This window comes from Panicum virgatum, chromosome 6N, assembly GCF_016808335.1.
Source record: "Panicum virgatum strain AP13 chromosome 6N, P.virgatum_v5, whole genome shotgun sequence".
Classification (NCBI taxonomy): domain Eukaryota; kingdom Viridiplantae; phylum Streptophyta; class Magnoliopsida; order Poales; family Poaceae; genus Panicum; species Panicum virgatum.
The window spans coordinates 41,576,926-41,597,516 of record NC_053150.1 but is presented as its reverse complement, the minus strand read 5'-3'; the positions used below and the strand labels follow the sequence as shown (position 1 = coordinate 41,597,516).

Here is a 20,591-nt window from a genome sequence, read left to right as displayed (position 1 = left end):
TAATGGAAATGAATATCGTGAATAAATGGTTCAACATCACCGAACAAGTGAACCACTAATTTAGCATTGTGAAAAAATTAGTTACTCACATGCAAGTACTTTTACATGAATAAAAAATATCTACGACACAAAAGATTATTCTTATAGGCATAGAGATACACAGGACAGTTGGGCCGCCAGCATGCACGCCCCCGCTTGGCCGGACGTTGAGCCCACCCCACCCCACCCCGACTCGCTGCCGGGCACGTCGTAATTGAATGGCTTCACATGTACAGGTAATTCAAAAAAAAATTCTTCTTTCCAAAATATTTAGAGACGTGTACCAATATCAATTTGGTTATACAGATACAAATAGAGGTAAAATGTTCTTTTCACATGGCAGTTAACACAGTTACTGCCCAAAAGTAATGAAAGGGTCATTTTAGGGAAGAAACGATGTTATGGTGTCATATAGGGAACTTCTGGGAAAAAATGGACAAGCAAGGGATATGTAAGTTTAGTAGGGCCATATAGGGAATTTCCTCAACAACAAATTCTCTTTCTGTTCTGATTGGTCATTGGTGAATGTTCATGGCTATGTTGGATGCTTAGATTTGGAGGTTTAAACTTCTAATTCCACTATTTATTTTCTCTTATAATTTAGATGTTAGAATGTTATCTAAGAAGCATTTGTCGGGATCTTAGAAATGAAAAAAAAGAAAACAAAATAGAGTTCATTGAATCACAAAGGAGTGCTTTACACAAGTTTTTTCAACCTTCAAGTAAAATGATTTAAATGAAGATCAAGGGCAGAAACCTGATCAAATATAGGACATGATCATAATTTCAATACTAGTGTTGTTCTTAGTGATTTTGCACTAAGAAATACTCGAAGGACTTTCTTTTATCAAGGACTGAAGCATTATTGTTTTTGAATTTGTAGACCTCAATTATTATTTGTGGTAATCATACTAGTTTTATTTTGCCACTTTTTAGTTTGCACTATCGACATTATCTTCAAAATTAAAAATATATCATTAAAACTACTCTCTCTTTTATTATGTTAAAAATAAATAAATATTTACCTACAGGGCCTATAATCTGGTTCGCTCCGGAGCCCTCGAAATAGTGGAGCCGGCCATGATCATATCTGTACAATGTTTAGGAGGTCTATGAGATCGCACTTACTCAATCATATATAAAAGGTTGTTACATCAAAACCCCTCCTGACTCCGACTTCATTAGTCTCCGCGGCGCGCGATGCACCTTGGAGTTTTGACCGCAGGATGAGGAGCAAAAGCAAGTTCCAGGTGAAATTCGGATTCTAATTTTCGTTAGGAGACGACTACCTATTTTAGTAGTCAAACTATGCTAGCTTACTCTACGAAAATTTTCACGCCCCGTTCGATCTGCAATGGCAATGGCTGGCCCATGGACGAGTAGAGAGCATCTCATTCTCATCTTAGAGAAACAACCGAAAAACTCCCCGGTTCAGCGGCGGCCGCACGGGCCCCAGGCTCAGTGCCAGCTCCGCGTCGCTCAGCCCCGGCGACCCTACCGTAAGGCCGATCGACGCCGCGTCCTCCGCCTCCTCACGAACCCCCAACCGATCCGCCGCATTGGCCTCCCTCATCTCCCCGGCGCTCAACGGGAACAGATCGAGGCACGCCGGGGCCGCCGTCTCGTCCTCGGCGGCGTCCTCCTGCGCCGCGGCGGCGGGGCTGCCCTGCTGCGCCTTGCGGAGCGCGGAGTTCCAGCGGTTCTTGACGGCGTTGTCGGACCGGCCATGGAGGTACCGCGCGATGGTGGCCCACTTGTTGCCGTGCACGCGCTGCTGCTCGACGATGCGCGCGTCCTCCTCGGGCGTGAAGGGGCGGCAGTCCAGCTCCGGCGCCAGGTGCTGGCACCACCGCAGCCGGCACGACTTGGCGCCGCGCCCGCCGGCCACCGCGCCAGCGATGGCCGCCCAGTTCCGCCGCCCGTGCTCCCGCACCGCCCGCCGCAGCGCCTCGTCCTCCTCCGCCGTCCACGGCGTCTTCCTGCAGTCCGCCTTGCCCTCGCCGCCGCACTCCACCGCCATGCGCCCGCTCGGTACGGGGGAGATCGAGGGCGCGGCACGAGGTTGGGTTAGGTTACGTCGCGCCGCATCTCGCCATCATATATATGGAAGGCGCGTCGCGAGACTGGAACGGAAATTGGGAACTGCGTGGGATATAGGAAGGCTGGGAGAGGAGGGGTTGCCTTAGTTTCAAGGGTTAATTTGTTCCGTGCCATTATAAATTTCAAGGTTCTGAGTTCTACCATTAAACTTCATATATTTGGAACGGTGCCATTACTAATCTGGAATACACTAACTCATGTCATTTTGTACATCTGAAACAGCCTTGGGCCCACGTGCAGGCCCGAGTATTTTCGTATTGCTCCTTCTGCCCCTGGCCGTCGGCCTAACCCGACTCGGGCTCACCCAACCGGCGCCGCGGTTCCCATTCCTCCCTCTCTCTCCCTCCCTCTTCCCCGAACCCTAGATCCCCAAATCCGGTGGGCGGCGGCGAGGGCGGACGGCGGCGGAGGCGGCCATCTGCAGCTGGTGGTGGCGAGGACATGTCGGGGAGCTGGGCCGCAGGAAGTCCGATGAAGTCCGCCGCATCGTCGGGTAGCAGGAGCAGGGGCAGGGTCGAAGGTGAGCCGCTGCCGCTGATTGATTGCCCTAAATGTAGGGTTCCAGTTGTGCAGCTTCGAAGCAAGAAACTTGAATCGTACGGGAAGATCTTCTACAAGTGTCCTAACAACTACCCGGTGAGTGTGATTCACACTGCTAGCAGTGACATTCTGACAACTTGGAGTTGGATTTTGGGTTGATGATTTAGTAGACTTGTATGTGCTTTCTGTCAGGACGATGAAACTTGTGGTTGGTACTGGTGGGAAGCTGATTATGTGAACTATTTGCAAGGAAGGAGAATGAAGGAACTCCAAATGGTCCAAGCACATGAAGCTGCAAGAGATGAAGTGTTAAGAGGTGGAGTAGTTGAAAGACATGGTGAAACTGACGAGCTGGTGCTACAGATTAGGGAAGTGAAGCAACAAATGGGAGAGTTGATGCACCAGATTGTAGAGCTGAAGCAACAATTGCGCCAGGGAAGAGTATTTGCAGTGGACAATGCAGTTTTAGCAGCTGTGTGTGTGGGTGTTGTAGTTGGGCTAGTTATGGCTCTGTTTTGTAGGTGAAACTTAAAGGAACTTGAATGTTGCTATTTCGGATGAAATGAAATGTGTATTTCCTGAGTACAGATTGTATCATTTGTTTTGATCTCCAATTGTCAGTTGAGAATAGATGTTCAGAAGTAGCTTTGTAGAACAGTTTGATGAATAACACATCATCAGATTCTCAGTAGCATTATCAAAACATGAAGTTCACAAGTAGCATTGTTGAACAGGTTGATAAATAACACAACCTCATGACAGTAGCATTAACAAACCAAGTTATATTACATCAAGGTCACCCCACTCAGAGATCATGAAAAGCAAAGACTAATAGAGTTCATCACATTGACATGACAGTCTCAACACATCAGGTTCACATCAATTTCAACCACAAAAGCATAGAACAGGGTCACATCCCTTCACAGAACATGAACTACATGCCCAGCCAATCCCTCAGGCTTCTAACTGCTCTAGGAGGTGGAGCAGCTGCTGCTTGAGTTTGCTTTTTCTTCTTAGGAGTCTTCTTCTTTTTAGGTGTCTTCTTCTTCTTTGGTGTCTTCTTTTTTGCTGGCTTCTTCTTCTTTTGTGGAGTAGATGAGCCTTCATCATCTGGTTGCCTCTTCCTACAAAACATGTAATTATCAGTGAGAAGGATTTGAAACATTTAGGGAATTTACCATGTCAGATCAGACCCAGCCATAAATGTCATACCTCTTACTTGGTGCTGGTACATCAACATCTTCTGTTGGCTCTGCTGGCTCGGCTGGTTCTGCAAGCTTGCAAGTCTTGGCAAAGTGTCCGTAGCCTTTGCATCTGCTGCATCTAACCTTTCGTTTGGGTCCTTTCTCAAGAGCTCCTCTGATTCTCTGGACTTTTGGCCTGCCTGGTGCTCTTTTCTGTAGTGGTGGGCACACTTGGAAGGCCAAATCAACTACAGGCCATTGGGACCTATCTGGCATTCCAGTTACTCTATCCTCATATGCTGCCTTGAACTTAGCCACAGAGTAGTAATCATGAACAAATGCAGAGATCTCTACACCTCTATTAGACAATATCCATGCAAGTGCACGATGACATGGTTTTCCAGTTACCTGCCAAACTCTACAAGAGCAGTTATGGTTTTTCAGATCAACTGTGTGCCTTCTAGTGTTGTTATAGGCATCCAATACAGTAACCTCTGCACAGTCTTCATCACTTCTTGCAATCTTGACAACTCTGAGGTTGGCACTTATTTGATTCAGCTCCTTCAACACATTTGGCAAGATCCCATCTGCCATCTTATTAGCTATCTGCTTTCTAAGGTATCTCTTCTCCATTATAAGCTCTTTCTTCGTATTTACCATGAATTTGCTCAAGGGCAACCTTCACACCTGACCAGGCTTTGGAATACTTCAACTTAATTCCATAGTCTGACTCTAACTTTTCCTTTGCATCTTTTGTCCCCCTGTGAGGGTTCTTCTTCACCCAATCAGATAGTCTGTCTGCAACCCAGCCTTGAGTAGCCATCTTGCCTTCCACAAGCTTGGTTGTTGGGCAATTATGCTCTGCAGGTAGCACTTTGATCTGCACATCAAAGACATACTTCATTGCTCTTGTACAACAACAAAAAGGGGTAATGGACAGCAAATAAAATCCACCAACAATATTACCTGAATTGCACTTTGCCCTTGCACCCTAGAAGCATGAATGCGCCATGGACAGCCCTCACTTGCACACTTGGCAATGAATCTTGTTGGGTCTGTTTTTAGGTCAGCAAAAGCAAAACCTCTTACAATGGCATAATGCCTCACTGCCTTTCTGAATGATATGATGTCGGGAAATAAAGCACCCTTGATAATGTTTGGATGTTCAGGGTCATGGATCACATGAAGCTCCTCTGGATCTGCATCATTCACCTCAGCCTCAGGATTAGCAGATAGAGGAGTAGGATTGTCATTGTCAGCTGGCTGTGTGGGATGTGAGGGCTGCTCAGTCCCATCTTGTGTAGGAGGTGGAGCAGGAGCTGTTGGCATGTAAATGTGTTCATCATCAAAACCAACATACTCCTCCTCATTGTCAAATGGGTCAGGGTCTGAAGCATCTGCAGGATGTGGCTGTGCAGTGGGTACATCAAGAGGTGGATCTAGTTGTGAACTAGTGTGTACATCAAAAGAAGGATGTACATGTGAACTAGTGGGTACATCAAGTGGTGCATCATCGAGTGGAGGTATCACACACAAAGGGGTTAGATCATCAAGCTCACGTTCTATTTGGCTGTCCACAACTACTTTGTCAAATATTCCTGCCACTATAACACAGCTCATCTCAGACTTATACATTTCAAACATGTCAATCATTTGAATCTCATTATCTAACCTGACATCCTCTCCAATTCTCTTGTCATAGAACCACACAATGGTAGACTGGTTACTGCCCCATTTCACCTCTTCGAGTAAGCTTGACATCAGCAAATTCAGAGTAAAAGACCCAATCTCCATTTCCCATCGCATCACCTTCTCTTTCGTGTAAGTTTTTCTACCATTCGGGTCCGTCATCACAAAGCCTTGGACTTTAATCTCTAGCGCGAACAACTCGGTCCTACCAACAGAACCGCAGAACAAAAAGGCAATCAAATCAAAGATAGCAAATCCTTAACCGCAAAACCTCGATTCAATCCTACGCCAACCTGATTCGCAAAGAAATCGAGCCAGACACATGGGTGTACGATCCATACCTGCCATTCCCGTCGTCCATCTCTGCTGGATATCGAGGTTTCATCGCACACCTCAAATCAACGAATCACCCATCGCCGGAGCCGTCCGCCCTCGCCGCCGTCCGCCGGATTTGGGGATCTAGGGTTCGGGGAAGAGGGAGGGAGAGAGAGGGAGGAATGGGAACCGCGGCGCCGGTTGGGTGAGCTCGAGTCGGGTTAGGCCGACGGGCAGGGGCAGAAAGGGACATACGAAAATACTCGGGCCTGCACGTGGGCCCAAGGCTGTTTCAGATGTACAAAATGGCATGAGTCAGTGTATTCCAGATTAGTAATGGCACCGTTCCAAATATATGAAGTTTAATGGTAGAACTCAGAACCTTGAAATTTATAATGGCACGGAACAAATTAACCCTAGTTTCAACTAGTGGCCGTGCGTGCGTTGCAAAAAAAAAAAGATTTGTTCAACTCATTTATACTAACAAGAAATCGAATGAAACAAATCTCCTGCATCCACATATTGATTGATACGATGTGGTAGTTGTAAAAGAACCGAAGTTATCGAACAAATGGATCATGACGATATATAATTAAAGATTATGCTATTATTGAAAATATCTTTCATTACTTATTACAGTATACACAAATCAATGTTTAATGCCTCCCCCAACCCACATGCCTCTATTTCCATCAACACCCTTACCATCAAATTCACTCCCACCGAAAATCACCATGTATTCGCAATCTTCCTTTTTTTTCTTTCTTCGTAGTCCACCACCTCCAACCCACGTGCCTCTATTTCCATCGATATCCTTACCATCAAATTCGCTCCGACCAAAAGCCGCCAAGCTAAAAATTCCATTGTAATCACCAACTTTACATCACTATTTTTTAGTTTACGCGGCGGATCGTAACACCCACCTTCATCCGTGATACCACCCGGACCATATCTCTAGGAAAAGATAGGTTAGAAAAACTTTTGAAATAAAACATAAATTTAGGAGATAGTAGATTGTTACCTAGTTTATCCAAGGCCTCCATCCAAATTACAAATAAGCAACTTTTGAATTGCATGTTGCTAAACAATCTAAACTTTGATTATAAATACATTTTGTTCATATTGAAAATAGCATAAGAGATTTGCCTCGGAAAAGTAATATATTTACTTTGTTAATAATTATGTTGTGCTAAAAATCACTAAGTGAAACTAATACTTTAGGGGTCATATTGTGTTCAAAACGTGGTTTACTCGTGACCTCATAAGTTGTAACACTAACGCCGGGGGGCGGGGGGTACAACGCCAGATGAAATTTTCTATTAATGGCAAGTTTCGGCTTCTTATTGCAAACATTTTTATTGCTAATCAGCTATTTATTTCTGAAGAATTCATGAATTCCACATCTGCCTGAAACTAATTTTATTTTGTTATTATGACCGACATAGCCCCCAAAAAAAATGACAGATGGAGAACTTAATATACAACAACCGCTTACAAAAACAAAAGAATTCACCGCCCTGCTCATTCTATACATCCAACCAAAATTAAGCGACCACGATTGAGAAGCGATGACACTATAAACTGAAGACAAAAGATGAGGGGGGAAACTAAGACTAGGGCATAATTACAGTTTCGAGAATATACACATCCGATGCTTGAGGGACCCAATGATGCGATCGGATCTGTACCAATTAGCACAGGATAACGCGGTTCAAGTAGGAAGATCACTTTAAATGCCACCTGGAGTAACCAAGCCAGACTGACCAGTTCAGCAATCTTCAGGACAGTAGGACAAAACCGGCATCACCAACATAACGCACATAAAATCTCTTATCATTCTTGTGAAGCATTTTGAGAATCTTCTTCACAAATATTTGATGATGCTTTGCTTGGATTGATTATTGCAGGCATCCATTGCTCGGGGATCACAATAAAATAAGCAGACATAGCTTTCCTAAACCGCTTCTTATATTGCATAGGTGAAACAACAGTAGGAGAGCCGTTCTTCGGCCCACCAAGAATGCCAGAAGATTTTACCCATGTTTCAAGGTGCTTGTCCCATGTATACTGCCTCATAAAATCAATAATTCCCAAGACCAGTTCATGTTTCTCCTCATCAACTCCCACAAGCAAGGAATAATCCATCACATCTATTCCCTGAAAGGGCAATGGAGATCATTAATGCATCTATGTTTAAGGCTCACAGTTTCTGATTTAGTTTTAGATTGTATTTAAATTCGGCATACCATACGCACTAGCACATCTACCTATAGACCTATTGCCTATTGTTGGTCTGAAGCGACCAAGTCCTAAGATGTGAAGAAAAAAGTACAGTCAACGGCCTACAAAATATCAGAAAACTGAAAACGTAGTCCAATTATATATAGTGACTTTTCATTGTGTGACTGCTTAGAAACTTGTAAGCATCAGTGCTGCAGTGATGGAGCCAAATATCCACGTCAAAATGATCAAGATGGCTTAACATGCTATTAAAAGCAATCAGCTCATTGTGGCATTTGCTATTCTCAAAGCATAAATGGCAGCAATGCAAAGGCTTGTAGCATGTGATTTGCTTACGGTCCAAAAGTATATTTCACTCAGGGCCATGTAGATCAAAAGCCAACGTAAAGTGGAAAGATGCCAAGCAGGTTGATACTTCATTATCTGCAAAGTTTACATCATTTCCCTAATACTGGAAAAAGGATAACAGGATCTGAGATCTTCTAACTTATACTGTATTAAAAATTAGCATCCGAAAAATATGGTCAATCTCTCTTAAGGCTCTCACCACATACTGGAACCATACAAGCATTTGAGGAAAATAAATGAACATAGGTCTGACAAGTCATGAACAAAATGATATTGGCCAAAAGAGGATTAAATTGGAAAAAAAAAGAAATCGAAAATAAGAATGCTCAGTTCATAAGTCACGACCATGAAAAAATCAGGGCAAAGATTGTTGACCACAAAAAGGTGAGGTTAGAAATAACCCTGGAAGCTGCTACATTTTCAAAACCATTGATGTAAACAATAAGTCAATAAATTGATGCAAACTTACAGCTAGAAACGAAGTATCATTCCAAACAGCTCTCTCTAGTAGCCGCTTCGCCTTGTTCCCAACAAAAATCGGTGAAGTTGGCATCGCCTCAATTAAATTCTGGTCAAGAAGGACCTTGTTGCTGCCATTTGAATCTGCATTATACCTTGACCTTGAAGATCCCTTGAGATCATACAGCCTGGTGATATTCCGTCCAAACAAAAGATTTTCCATCACAAGCAAATCCATCTTTGACTCCTTGCCACCCTTTACATGCTTAATTGTAACCTAAGGACAGCAGATCAAAAAGAAAGTTATGCCTTCCAGTCAGAAAAAGTGACAACTTTTACACTTTGAAGTTAAGTTGCTGCTTTGACCACTAAATTTTGTTCATAAAATACTGATAATAGGCTGCAAAATTTTCATATATCAAAGGAACTTGTTACAGGCAACATGTTTAGTCAAAATTAATACAACTTTACTGCACATATTCTTAGTACTATTTTCAACAAAAGGGATTATATCTGTTTCTTGCTAATTATATGCTATATCACCTGTGGATCTGATCCCAAACACCAAGGACTTATAATAACTCAAATTTGGAGGCTCAAAACATAAGATTTAATTTGTGGCAAATTCGGTGAATAGTTGGCTTTAACTAAAGAAGAATTATAATTTGAGTCTAGATTTAATCCTAGAATTATCAAATGATTCAAGGAGGAACGCAGGGGTCCAAAGGGATACAATAAAATATATGACTTGCATACAAAAAACAAAAGATGTTTTCTTTTCTCGAACACGCAGGAGAGCTGCGTATCTCTTTATTAAGAGGGAAACAATGGTGCAATTACAAAAAAACAAAAAAAAAATCATGCTTGACAGACACAACTATGTTTATGAAAGTTTCTGGTTGATTGATTGCCAGTGCCATTTTTTTTTACAAGGTGCCTACTAATATTGAAGTTGAAGGACCATAATATTGCATTAAATCAATGGATGGATGAAATTTTTTTTCCCACAGATAATGTGTAATAACACTGAAGAAAGTTTAAAGAACATACCTGATAGATCCCCAAAATTTTTGCTAGGCAAGTAGGACTTCCCGTGCTTATGGACTCTGACAGATATTTAAAATATTCCGGGCCAAACTTTAGGAATGATTCAAGCTCTGTCTTGGTAACTTGCTTTATTATAAATCTGTCATCTAAAGATTTCGCAAAAAACACATTGCTTTTACCACCTTGTGCTCCCCATTTTTTGCATCGACTGATAGACCTCAAAAAATCAAGCTCAGATGGACAGCAAGACCTTCTCAGTGCTTCAAACTTTTTTGCATAATAGCACGTCACATTATATTTCACTTTCCCAAGTGGCCCACCATCTTCAAAAGAAACACTCAAATGCACCTGATTACCTCCAGATACTGATGGAGTGACATCATAGTGGGATCCAAATTCATCAAACAAATGAAACGGATTAAAATTTCCTGAATCATAGACAGGAAATGGAAGAGAAGAATCTTTGTCTCTACTTTTAGTGCTCTCATCAGACAACTGGAAGCAGTACATGGGTGAAACAAGTGCATAAGAAATAACACTTGTTGGCTCATCATCAAATACTGGGATGACAATGTCATTAGCTCCAGTAGGCAGGAAAAATCTTGCCCCACCTTTCTGTGATAGCTCACAAAACAATTCAACGTATTTAGGAGTGTAGTCAGTCAAGGAAGCAAATCTCAGTGGTGAACCAGATGTTGGGTTTAAGGAACTGTTTGATGTCATATAAGGCACCTTAAGCCATCTAAGTAATTCTTCTGCTGCATCACCAGACCGGACAGTGAAAGTATGGGAAGGTACAGCCTTGGCTTGACTTTTAACATCAACTGCTGTGCCTTCAACTGAATGTAGTGGTTTCGCCAAGTTTGAATCAGGGACAGATCCATTCTGGCCTCTCCATTTTGCATCCAATGTGTCCGGAATATCAGTAGTAACTGGGAATTGTCCATCAGAAACAACCCTACGTACCCCAATTCTGGATTCTTGGTTATCCAGTTGATCCTTAACATCTGCGCTGGTAGCATGATTCAGCTCTGCAACATTCCTCAAGCTATTTTCATTAGATTGATTGGCCTGGTTGAGCCCCTCATCTTCACCATGAGGTGAGTGACTAGATATCTGCTGCAACGACCCTTCATTAACAATTGAAGGAATTTCTATGACCTTTGAGCCCTTCTCTAACTTTGCGGCTGCACTGGCACCAACTGAATTATCACTAAAATCACAATTCCCACTTCCAATCCGTAAACCAGCGAGTGCATCACAGTACTTGCCACCAGAATTTGCAATGAATTTCAGCCGTTGGTCCCACAAGTAACACAGAAATACTAGATGCCTCCTTAGTTTGTTAACCTCAAGAATATCAATGAATGGTTGTCCTTTTCTCATATCCTTTTTCAGTAGATTCTTTAATGACTCCTGGGAGATGAAAATTCCAATAATCAGAATGCAGCTTTACTAACGAAATTCTATTATTTGTGCAGACATAGGTAGGACAGTGTTCAATTAATAAAACGTTATATAAAGAAATCCAAAACTACTTAACCATAAAGTCAGCCTTCTCTGCCAACAGGATCTCTTCCAGTTCTCCAATATTTCTTCTCAACTCGAGAATCTTCAAGTTGCCATCAAAAGAACCTGTTATTGGCCTTCCTCCTGAAATTTTGTGGAGTGCATTTAGAACTTCAGAGAACAGAAGTTCAGCTGAGTCATCCACCTGAATATAGACAATCAGCATCAGCGAGATAGTACTGCATATCAGCAAGATAACATTAAGCACATATGCACATTACCTCTTTTGCTTCTTGTTCTACCCACTCCTGATGCTGGGAAGTGAAATCAAGTTTCGGTGGTGGTAAATACACAGAGTGGACCTTAATTGATGCATATCGGAAGCAAGCAACCATTTCGCCAAAGCTGAAATACCAACATGTAAGGCACAACCGCACAACCCTTAGCGATTTGATAAGATGGAAAAGAGATGAGAATGTACCCATAAAAGCGAAGGCAATCCCTGTGAAGCGAATGACCACAGCTGGCGACTCTACTTGCTGCTGCATGATTTGAAAAACTAAGTTCCAAAAATTTACCAAAAGACAAGCCCCAGGCAGCATCAGACATCACTACTCTTTTAGTAGCTGGAGGGAGCCCATTAACTCGAGGACAGCGTAAGCATCTATGCCACATCCAAATTCTACCATCATGTTCACCATCACCAGGCAACTTTACTGAAAGTTTCCTTACTGATATTGTTAAGCTGCCTTGGGGGTGAACATAGCAATAAACATGGGCCTCTGGTGGCAGCTCACAAGAGTGGCAAAAGTTGCTCTGAAGTAAAAACAAAAGTTAAGAATAATATGAGGTTGTAAAGCAAACGTAGATGTATGAAAACCTCAGTCTAACCTGATCAAATAGCTGGTCACGCAGAAACCTGCCTAAAGGTTTGTCAAAGTTACCATAATATTTTATGCGAAGAAGATGTGGCCTTTCACACAGAGTTTCTTTCCAAACACAACGAGAAGATAGAGAAACCAATATACTCTGATTATCAACAGGAGATGCTGGAATTTCATCTGTTTTGGCAACTGAATTATCCTTTGCACTGTCATCATCGTGAGAAACTTGTACATTCAGAGGAGCAGCTGGCATATCTGCTACCTTGTCACCAATCTCAGAATTCTTGGTGGATGAATTATCACTCTTAAAAGACAACAAATTTGTAGAATCAGAAGGCAATACACCGAAGTCAACCAGCGCATTTCTGGTGGTTCCAGGTTGGCTGTCGTGTAGATTAATTTTTCTATTCACATCTCCAGTACAATCACGACAATGGCACCATGAAATATTTGAATGCTGAACCAAGGGACCAATAGACGATTGAGAAGAAGCGTCCAGCAAACAGGTAATGTGTCCATTTTGGCTATTGATTTCATCAGAACGAACTCCCAATGATGCTTGTTCCATTCTTTTGTTGCTATTAAATGTCAAATCATCATTTTGTAAGTCATGTGCTTGCAGGCTACTGTTTGGTGATGAAGCACTAGGGATTGATAAGATAGGTATTGTCGAGATGGATCTATCAGCACTGGAAGGTTTATCTGGCAAAGCAACAATAATTGGAGACTTCAGCGGGAGTTCTGGGAGAGTTGCACCTTCATCCACAAGGAATGATGTTTCAAGAGCCAAGTGGTAGGCTGCAAATACTCCATACTGCACAACATGCTTCACTTTTTTTAGCTCATCACCATTAGCACCTTTGAGCAAGATCTGCAGAAATTAGACATAGTTAGACATATGACCTGTGGCAGCAACCTATTTTTTTTTATTTTGTGCTTGTTTCCTGACAGAAGTAATGCAGATCATTTATCTGCATGAAGTAATGACAGAATTCCCAACAAGCATTCAAGTAACATATATCCACAGTTAAACAAAAACACTTTTTTTTTGCTAGAATGAAAATTGCTGCACATGGACAGAGCAATTATTCCAGCCAGGTTTATTGAACAACTAACACATCAACCCCCAATTTCATTAACCATTTTCAATGATAAAACTTCCAACCTCCATGCTGAACTGACTACTTCAAGGTCGTGTTTGGTTGAGGAGCCGAGAGGGATGGAGCGGTTCCGTCCTCTGTTTGGTTTGCGAACACGCGAGCCGAGCCGTCCCGATGAAGGAATATTCGCCTAATATCTGGGACGAACTCATCCCGTGAAAACGACCGAATGAGTTCGTTCCAGTTCGACGCCGTCTCTTCCCGTCTCATGCCGTCTCCCCGCGACACTCTGCTCCCCGCGACGAGCCCAAGCTCCGGCAACCACAAGCGGGCGGTGGTGAATCCGGCGATGCAGCTTCGATTTGGACGGCGGCGTGACGAATCGGACTGAATTGGGCGGCGGCGCAACGAATCAGGCAGCTGCGCGACGAATCCGGCGATGCTCCGGGCGCTCAGCAATGCAGCGCAGAGCTGGCGGCGGTGCGATGGAGCCCGCAGCAGCGCAGCGCAGGACCGCATTGAGCCCGCGCTGGCGGCAAGCAGCAGCGCAGCGTGGCAGGCACGCGGAGCACGTGGCGGCGGCAGGAAGGCAAGCACGGCGTAGTGCACAGCGGCAGCCTAGCGGTGCAGCTCGGTGGCCTGGTGGGCGCGCGGAGCCTGTACCGGCCAGCAGCTCTGCAGCTGGCTCAAGAGGAAGCTCGGAGGCCTTGTGACCGCGGAGCCCGCGGCGGCCAGCAGCTCTGCAGCTGCACTCAAGAAGGAAGGGGAGGGAGGAAGAATGGAGGTGCATGACAAACGGACCCCACAAAATGAAGCTAACGGAACATGAGCCAGTTGATCCACGTCCCTTCAACCAAACAAAAAATGGAGCCGTTCCATCCTTCAAACCAAACACAAAAATGGAGCCGTTCCGTTCCTGTAATATGGAATAGAACCGCTCCATTCTTACTCACTCTCCAACCAAACGCTACCCAAATCAGTAGGACAAACATAAGCACTATAGCTGAGACAAAAAGTGAATACTTACTGTACAACCAAAGGGTTTGGGACAGCCTTCAAAAAACATGAGAGTCTTCAACATTTTCTTCCCGCCTTCTCCAGCAGTCCCATGATCCTCAACATACTTCTCTACATGGAATAAATCACAACGCCCTAGCTTTTGGGATGACAAATAATCAATTGAGGGAACTATTTGAGCACCAGTGCAGCGAGATATCCTTTCCAGCAGTGGCCTTTTGATATTCAGAACTAGTGAAATGTTTTTCTCTAGAAACAAATCCTGAGCATAACGTGACACAGATTTCTCTACCAATATAACACTTGGTTGGTGTGCTTTGATCTTCGCAACAGCCATTTTTAAATAATCTGTTTCCTGGAGTCAAAAAGGAAAGCGTTCTTTCTGTTTACAACATATGCGATATGTGTGAAAATAGACTGGGATTCACAGGATATACCTGCTGCAGTAAAGTATCGAAACTTGAAAGCAAATTTGATACACGCTGATATTCGAGTGCACCACCAAGAATGAGGATTTGTGGCTTTTCTTTTTTTGATGACATACGCCGGTGAGCAACATTCTTCTTACAAACAACTCCTTTTACTACGAAACTGTAAAGGAATTTGTGGAGAAAAAACACAGGTGGAAATCAACGAAATGCATTGACAATAAATTCAATATGAAATTCAAAGTGCAATAGATTAAAGGGAGAGAAAAAAAAAGTTCAATCGCAAGTGACATTAGAGGGCATTTGAATTATAAAGCATTTAATTGGTATGAAGTATCAGGTTACAGCAGCTCAGAAGTATATAGCTGTAAAATTATCAAAATATATGAATTTGAGTTCTGATGCATGGAAATCGGAAGATAGAATCTGTTTACCTTTCACTTGGATGACCACAAGCCAAGCATTTCACCTTAACATAGCCACCAGGATCCATCTGACCACCTTTGCTGGTGGTATCTGGTTTCAAAAGAGATGCAGCTTCCCAAGACAGAGAGGTAACTATATCTAGCCAACTCTCTTTGCCAGTTTTATCAGTTAAGGGTACCTTTTCAGCCTGAAGAAGTTGAGAAACTAATGCCCGAAAATGGCCATCAACTATGTCTTTCATGGCTTTCTTGTGTTCCTCAGCCGATTTATCTCTACTTCGACAGTGCCCACTGCCAAAGCTGCTTGAGCGTTGATATCCCCACTCTCCAGTGGCATCCACCCCCTCATCATCATCACGTTCACCATCATGATCATCCTCTTCGTCCTCTGGTTCCGGAGGTACCCAAAGTGAGCTATTGTTTTCAAAGTCCACAGGTTCATTATCCAGCACTTCCATGCTATACATGGAAGAAGATCGACCATTGCAGCACTCATCAACACTATGATCTTCATTCTTATCTGCTCCCAAGGAATCAACTAAGGCTGTTACATCTTTCCTTGGGGATGTCGACTCTTTTGCATCATCACTGCAATCAACTTGATGGCCATCAAAATACATAGGTCCATAATATTCATCAGAATTTTGCAAGTGTTGCCCTTCCAAATCTGAATGGAAAACTGCATAGTCATCATCTTCATCGTCACTCCTAACACACACACACACAAAAATGTTAGACTAACAACAGGAATGCAACTTGTAATTCAAAATAAAACATTCCTATTACTTTATTCATAGTTGATTTTTGTGCATGATATTGCTCTATGAAAGACAAATCAACCAATGCAAGAAATGGAATGCTTATTGCAAAATAACATCATGAATCTAGCTAAATCACTGGTCCTCTAAAGAAAAGACACATTACGTGGTAAATGAAGTGAAAAGGATAGTAGATATGATGAACTCAAACTGAGTATCTTTCATTTTAAGGAGAGTAGGGGACCTAATAAGGACAAGCAAGTCAGGAGGTCCGTATAATGGACCGCACAACATCATGCACATTATTAGTGAGATTGAGAAGACAAAGTTGACAGGATGGTGATACCTCAGTTACCACATTTCATCTTCTAAATAATCCAAGTGATGTAATAATAACTAACAACCAATTGCAGTCGCACGTTGCTGGTTAACCATCAGCCAACAGCTTATGAATTTTCCTATGCTCATTTGGCACTTTCATGAATAACTGGTCATTTCAAAATGAACATTAGACTACCCTTGTGGTATACTAAAATGAACCAATATGGACCACGGACAACCAAACGTAGTGACTGTCTGACTGATACTAAATCTGGAAAACCACAGTTGATAACTACTCCTATGCAACATGGGAAGTTGAGGTAAAGGACCAGGCCGTCCTAGTCCTATGACGTGTGGTGGAGAGGGAAAGAAGCACTTTGGATACGCAGGAAGAGTTGGAGAGATAGAGAGAAAGGTGAAGGAATATATCGACACTTATAGCTTATTTGACTTCCAATAGATTATCCCTCCCAGTAGATATAACCACCAAACCAATCATAGCAATCTAATTTTCAAATGAAACTTATCTCCTACGAAGATTTTGAGTCTTGTGGAGCACCCACCACCGGGCCCTAGGTGAGTATAGGACTGGGCATTTTTTCACCGAAAACCAATCACCAAACCGAACCGAAGCCGAACCGAACCGAACCGAAATGTCGTTTTCGGTTCGGTTCGGCGTCGGTTTTGACTTTTGGCTATTTCGGTTGTCGGCTTCGGCTTCGGTTTTGGGCTTCCACCGAACTGAATCAGCCGAACTACCGAACAGCGACGAGCGAAGCCCAGCAACACAGCGGACGAGGACTGAGATGAGCGCGTGGCTGCGCGAGCGAGCAGCAGGCGCGCTGGCGTGCGGCGGCTGGCCAGGCAGGCCAGCAGCAGCTGGCGGGCGAGCTGGGGGCGTGCCGCGTGCGGGCCAGCGGCAAGAGCGCAGCAGGCACAACGCCCATGGGCGAGCAGCGGTGCACCACGTGCCATGTGCGGGCAGGGGCAGTCCGAGTAGGCAGTAGCGCAGCGCAGCAGCTAGCAAGCTTTGTCCAAGCCAGTGGCAGGAGCGTGGCAGGTGGGGCAGCACAATCAGGCAAGCGCACGCGCAACAAAAGCAACAAGCAAGTGCCTGTTTGAGTATTGTTCGGTGCTGTTCGGTGCCACTGAAAACCGAACCGAAGAAACCGTTAACTTCGGTGTCGGTTTTTAAAATTTTGAAGCACCGATCGGTTTTTAATTGCTGAGAACCGAATTTTTGCATGACCGAAAAACCCGAACCGAACAGCACCAAAAAACCGAATGCCCACTTCCTAGGTGAGTAGGCATTAGTGCAGCCCCAAATAACAGTAATATACTAACAGTTTGAACTAATGTACTGAGAAAAGCCCTGATACCAATAGTAATGTCAGTGGGCAGGCACTCTCCAGACAAAATATCCAAAAGGTTCAAATAGCAGGATTTTTTTTATGTCAATAGAGAAAAACTATTATGTCTCAACAATTGTACCAGACACGTGCTGGCCAAGTAGCACATAACTTAAGGCATACATTCTAGCCCAAATAACAGTAATGTAAGAATTTTAGCTAATAGTTGTAGAGAGTTGAAGATGCACCTGATACCAAAAGCGTTATCTATCCAATAAAATATCCAAAAGATTCAACACTGGAATTGTCTATATTCGAGGATCAACAGAGAAAATACTACCTCTACCCAAAACTAATATAACATGTAACAGCATCCCACAAGCACAGATGCAAGATCCTGATCAGTCAATCAATGCATGCATAATCTTCTAGTGGCACATAACAGCACTTCTCAATAATAATGTCACGAGTCAGCCTTCCATTTCTTAAAGAACACAACATGGACCATGGAAAGATTCATACCTCTGCACACAAAAGTTGAATGTATCCGATGAGTTATCCACATAAGCTGCAGGTTCCATGGTTGGAGCAGGTTCCATCAGAGTCTGCTTCTTCTCAGGGTAGCCGTCATCCTCGCCGCAGTTGCCCTCACCGTGGACAGGCATCGATGCAAAGTCAGCGTAGCTAACATTCGCATAGGACGACATCTGCCCATTTGTCCCTGTGAAGCTGGACTTGTCGCTCCCCACACTAGCGGCGGACATCGACGGGCTGGACGGCTGCTGCGCCGCCATGTCTCCCCGTGCGGCGGCCTCCTCCTCCAGCCAGCGCTGGAAGCAGTAGGTGCAGACCCTGATCCTCTCGCCGTCCTCCCTCGCGGCGTCCCCGGGCGAGCGGGGCACGGAATTGGCCGTGCACCGGGCGCAGAACACGCGGCCGCAGTGGCGGCAGTGGTGGCGCCGGTTCAGGATGGTGAACTGCGCGTCGCAGTCGTAGCACACGCGGCAGCTCTGGTCCGGCATCCAGAAGTCCCTCGACAGGTCATGCGGCAGCGGCTGCTGCGGCTGCCCCGCCACCGGCGCAGCCGACTGCGACGAGGGCGGCGGCGACTGCTCGCCCCGCCGCGGCATCCACGACTTCACGGCACCGAACAGCTCCACAAGGCGCCCCTCCGGTGATCCCATCATCCACGCCACGCGCTCCACCGCCACCAGCAGCAGCCCCACCCCTCATGCTCAATCCGGCGACGCCTCAATCCGCATAGCTAGCTTCTCCCCCAAGCCAAAACCGCTCCCACCTCCGCGCCGCAACCCGCCCACCAGATCAGATCACTCACCGCGGTGGCGGCAGCGGCAGCGGCAGCAGCACACAGCCTCGACGAATTGGGCGCGAAGATTCCGACCTCCCCACCAGGAATTCGACGAGGCTGGATCGAAGCGAAGCAACTAGGAATCGCGGAGGGGAAGTGATTTGGCTTAGATAAGAAATAAAAGAGATTAATAACTCGGGCTCAGATTAGGAGGGGCTGAGGGTTCCAGGAGGCCGCCAGTAGAGCACGGGAGGCTGGAGGGAGCGGATTCACGGGGACGGAGATAGAAAGGGAGGGGGATGGACTAAACTGACGCGTCTCCGTTTTTTCAAATCTTTTCTGGATTTTGGATATATGTTTCCTTTTTCCTCGGCTGTTTGATTATTTGCTTTCTTGCCGATCTCTCGTTTCGCTATCCTCTTTTTTATTGGTTTACACTCTACTGTTTTGTAGACTTTATTCGCTCGATTCGTTTGGCTTGTCAGCCAACCAACCAGCAATATTATTCTGTCATATTAAATTAGCACATGCCATCAGCTATCAACCAGTCAGCAGTACTATTCTCTCATAACAAATCAGCACCAGCCACTAGCAACAGCCAAACGAACACAATTTTTTTCCCTTTCCGACATAAACCAATTGTTTCAAGAAATATTGTTGTATTTCTTCTTCATGCTATCTTTGTGCGGTACCTAATGACACGTCTTAGAGGCTTAGACTAGGGACTCTAACTAATTTCTTACCACATATCTATTATATTCATCTCTCATATGTTAAGCCGCCACCAATTCTCTTAGGGTATGCAAGGATTTAGTAGTGCCTCATATCTCTACCTACGATTCCTGGCCAATTCCAAGGCTTCTCATTGGGCCACGTCATTACGAGACATCTGGGCCGTCCATTCGGCAACCAACGGTCATGGAGTGGGAGGAGGAACGGCCCCCGGACGCCGGCCGTCGAAGGGGGAGGGGTCGCGCGCTGCCACCCGCCGGCGGGCCGCCGCCCCAACAACCTCGCGCGACCGAGGCTCCTCGCGGCGGCCGGCGAGGGCACTTCACAGCACGCGCCGCCGCCTCCGCGCCAGCCATGGAGGGAAGGGGGAGAGGCCGGACCTCCGCGCCAGGCCTCACCTGCTCCCGTCCAGCGCCTGCTCGCCGGCGCCCCGTGCCACCCATGCCGCGTGCCTTATCCCCTTCTGCCCGGGCACCCTCTCTTCTCTTTCCCCTCCCTTTCTTCCTCCTTCAGCTCGAGCTGAGCACAGCCTCCGGTCCGCGGGCAAATCCGCCGGCCACAACCTACCACGCCTCGATTCCTCCCGCGAGCACTTTCCCCAACCCCTCTTCCACCTTCCCCACCCCCCGAACGAGCTCCTTCTTGGCTGAATCGACCTCCGCACCACCCGTCGCCATTGGAGTTCATCCCGAAGCTCCGCCCCCAACGTCAGCGGCCCTCCTCCGGCGCTCCTCCTCGCCACCCAACCTGCGAAACGGACTCGTGGTGAGCCCCTCAACCCGTCCGACCCGTTCCCC

At 45.1% G+C, this 20,591-nt stretch overlaps 4 protein-coding genes across 5 annotated transcripts; 1 reads left to right on the top strand and 3 right to left on the bottom strand.

Moving 5' to 3' along the window:
• Positions 1–1,441: 1,441 nt before the first annotated feature.
• On the bottom strand, positions 1,442–2,059 carry LOC120678169 (transcription factor MYB77-like). The gene has a single exon (XM_039959322.1). It carries the CDS (start codon positions 2,057–2,059, stop codon positions 1,442–1,444), a length of 618 nt encoding a protein of 205 aa, XP_039815256.1.
• A 181-nt stretch (positions 2,060–2,240) lies between these two features.
• On the top strand, positions 2,241–3,261 carry LOC120680246. The gene is made up of 2 exons (XM_039961856.1): positions 2,241–2,775; positions 2,872–3,261. The coding sequence occupies exons 1-2, from the start codon at positions 2,581–2,583 to the stop codon at positions 3,202–3,204; spliced, it is 528 nt and encodes a 175-aa protein (XP_039817790.1). The 5' UTR covers positions 2,241–2,580; the 3' UTR covers positions 3,205–3,261.
• Positions 3,262–3,383: 122 nt separating this feature from the next.
• On the bottom strand, positions 3,384–4,500 carry LOC120680245. Its single transcript, XM_039961854.1, has 2 exons — positions 3,892–4,500; positions 3,384–3,803 (listed from the first exon to the last, which is right to left on the bottom strand). Exons 1-2 carry the CDS (start codon positions 4,494–4,496, stop codon positions 3,614–3,616), a joined length of 795 nt encoding a protein of 264 aa, XP_039817788.1. The 5' UTR covers positions 4,497–4,500; the 3' UTR covers positions 3,384–3,613.
• A 2,719-nt stretch (positions 4,501–7,219) lies between these two features.
• On the bottom strand, positions 7,220–19,457 carry LOC120678886 (1-phosphatidylinositol-3-phosphate 5-kinase FAB1B-like). 2 transcript variants are annotated; one of them, XM_039960324.1, is made up of 11 exons: positions 18,276–19,457; positions 15,335–16,033; positions 14,910–15,063; positions 14,483–14,827; positions 12,363–13,226; positions 11,953–12,287; positions 11,753–11,876; positions 11,506–11,676; positions 9,966–11,378; positions 8,926–9,192; positions 7,220–8,024 (listed from the first exon to the last, which is right to left on the bottom strand). In XM_039960324.1, exons 1-11 carry the CDS (start codon positions 18,938–18,940, stop codon positions 7,701–7,703), a joined length of 5,361 nt encoding a protein of 1,786 aa, XP_039816258.1. In that variant the 5' UTR covers positions 18,941–19,457; the 3' UTR covers positions 7,220–7,700. The 2 variants fall into 2 exon arrangements, with proteins under 2 accessions (XP_039816258.1, XP_039816259.1); XM_039960325.1 differs by lacking the exon at positions 7,220–8,024 and adding an exon at positions 8,446–8,553 and having other exon boundaries at positions 18,276–19,386.
• Between the last annotated feature and the right edge of the window lie 1,134 nt (positions 19,458–20,591).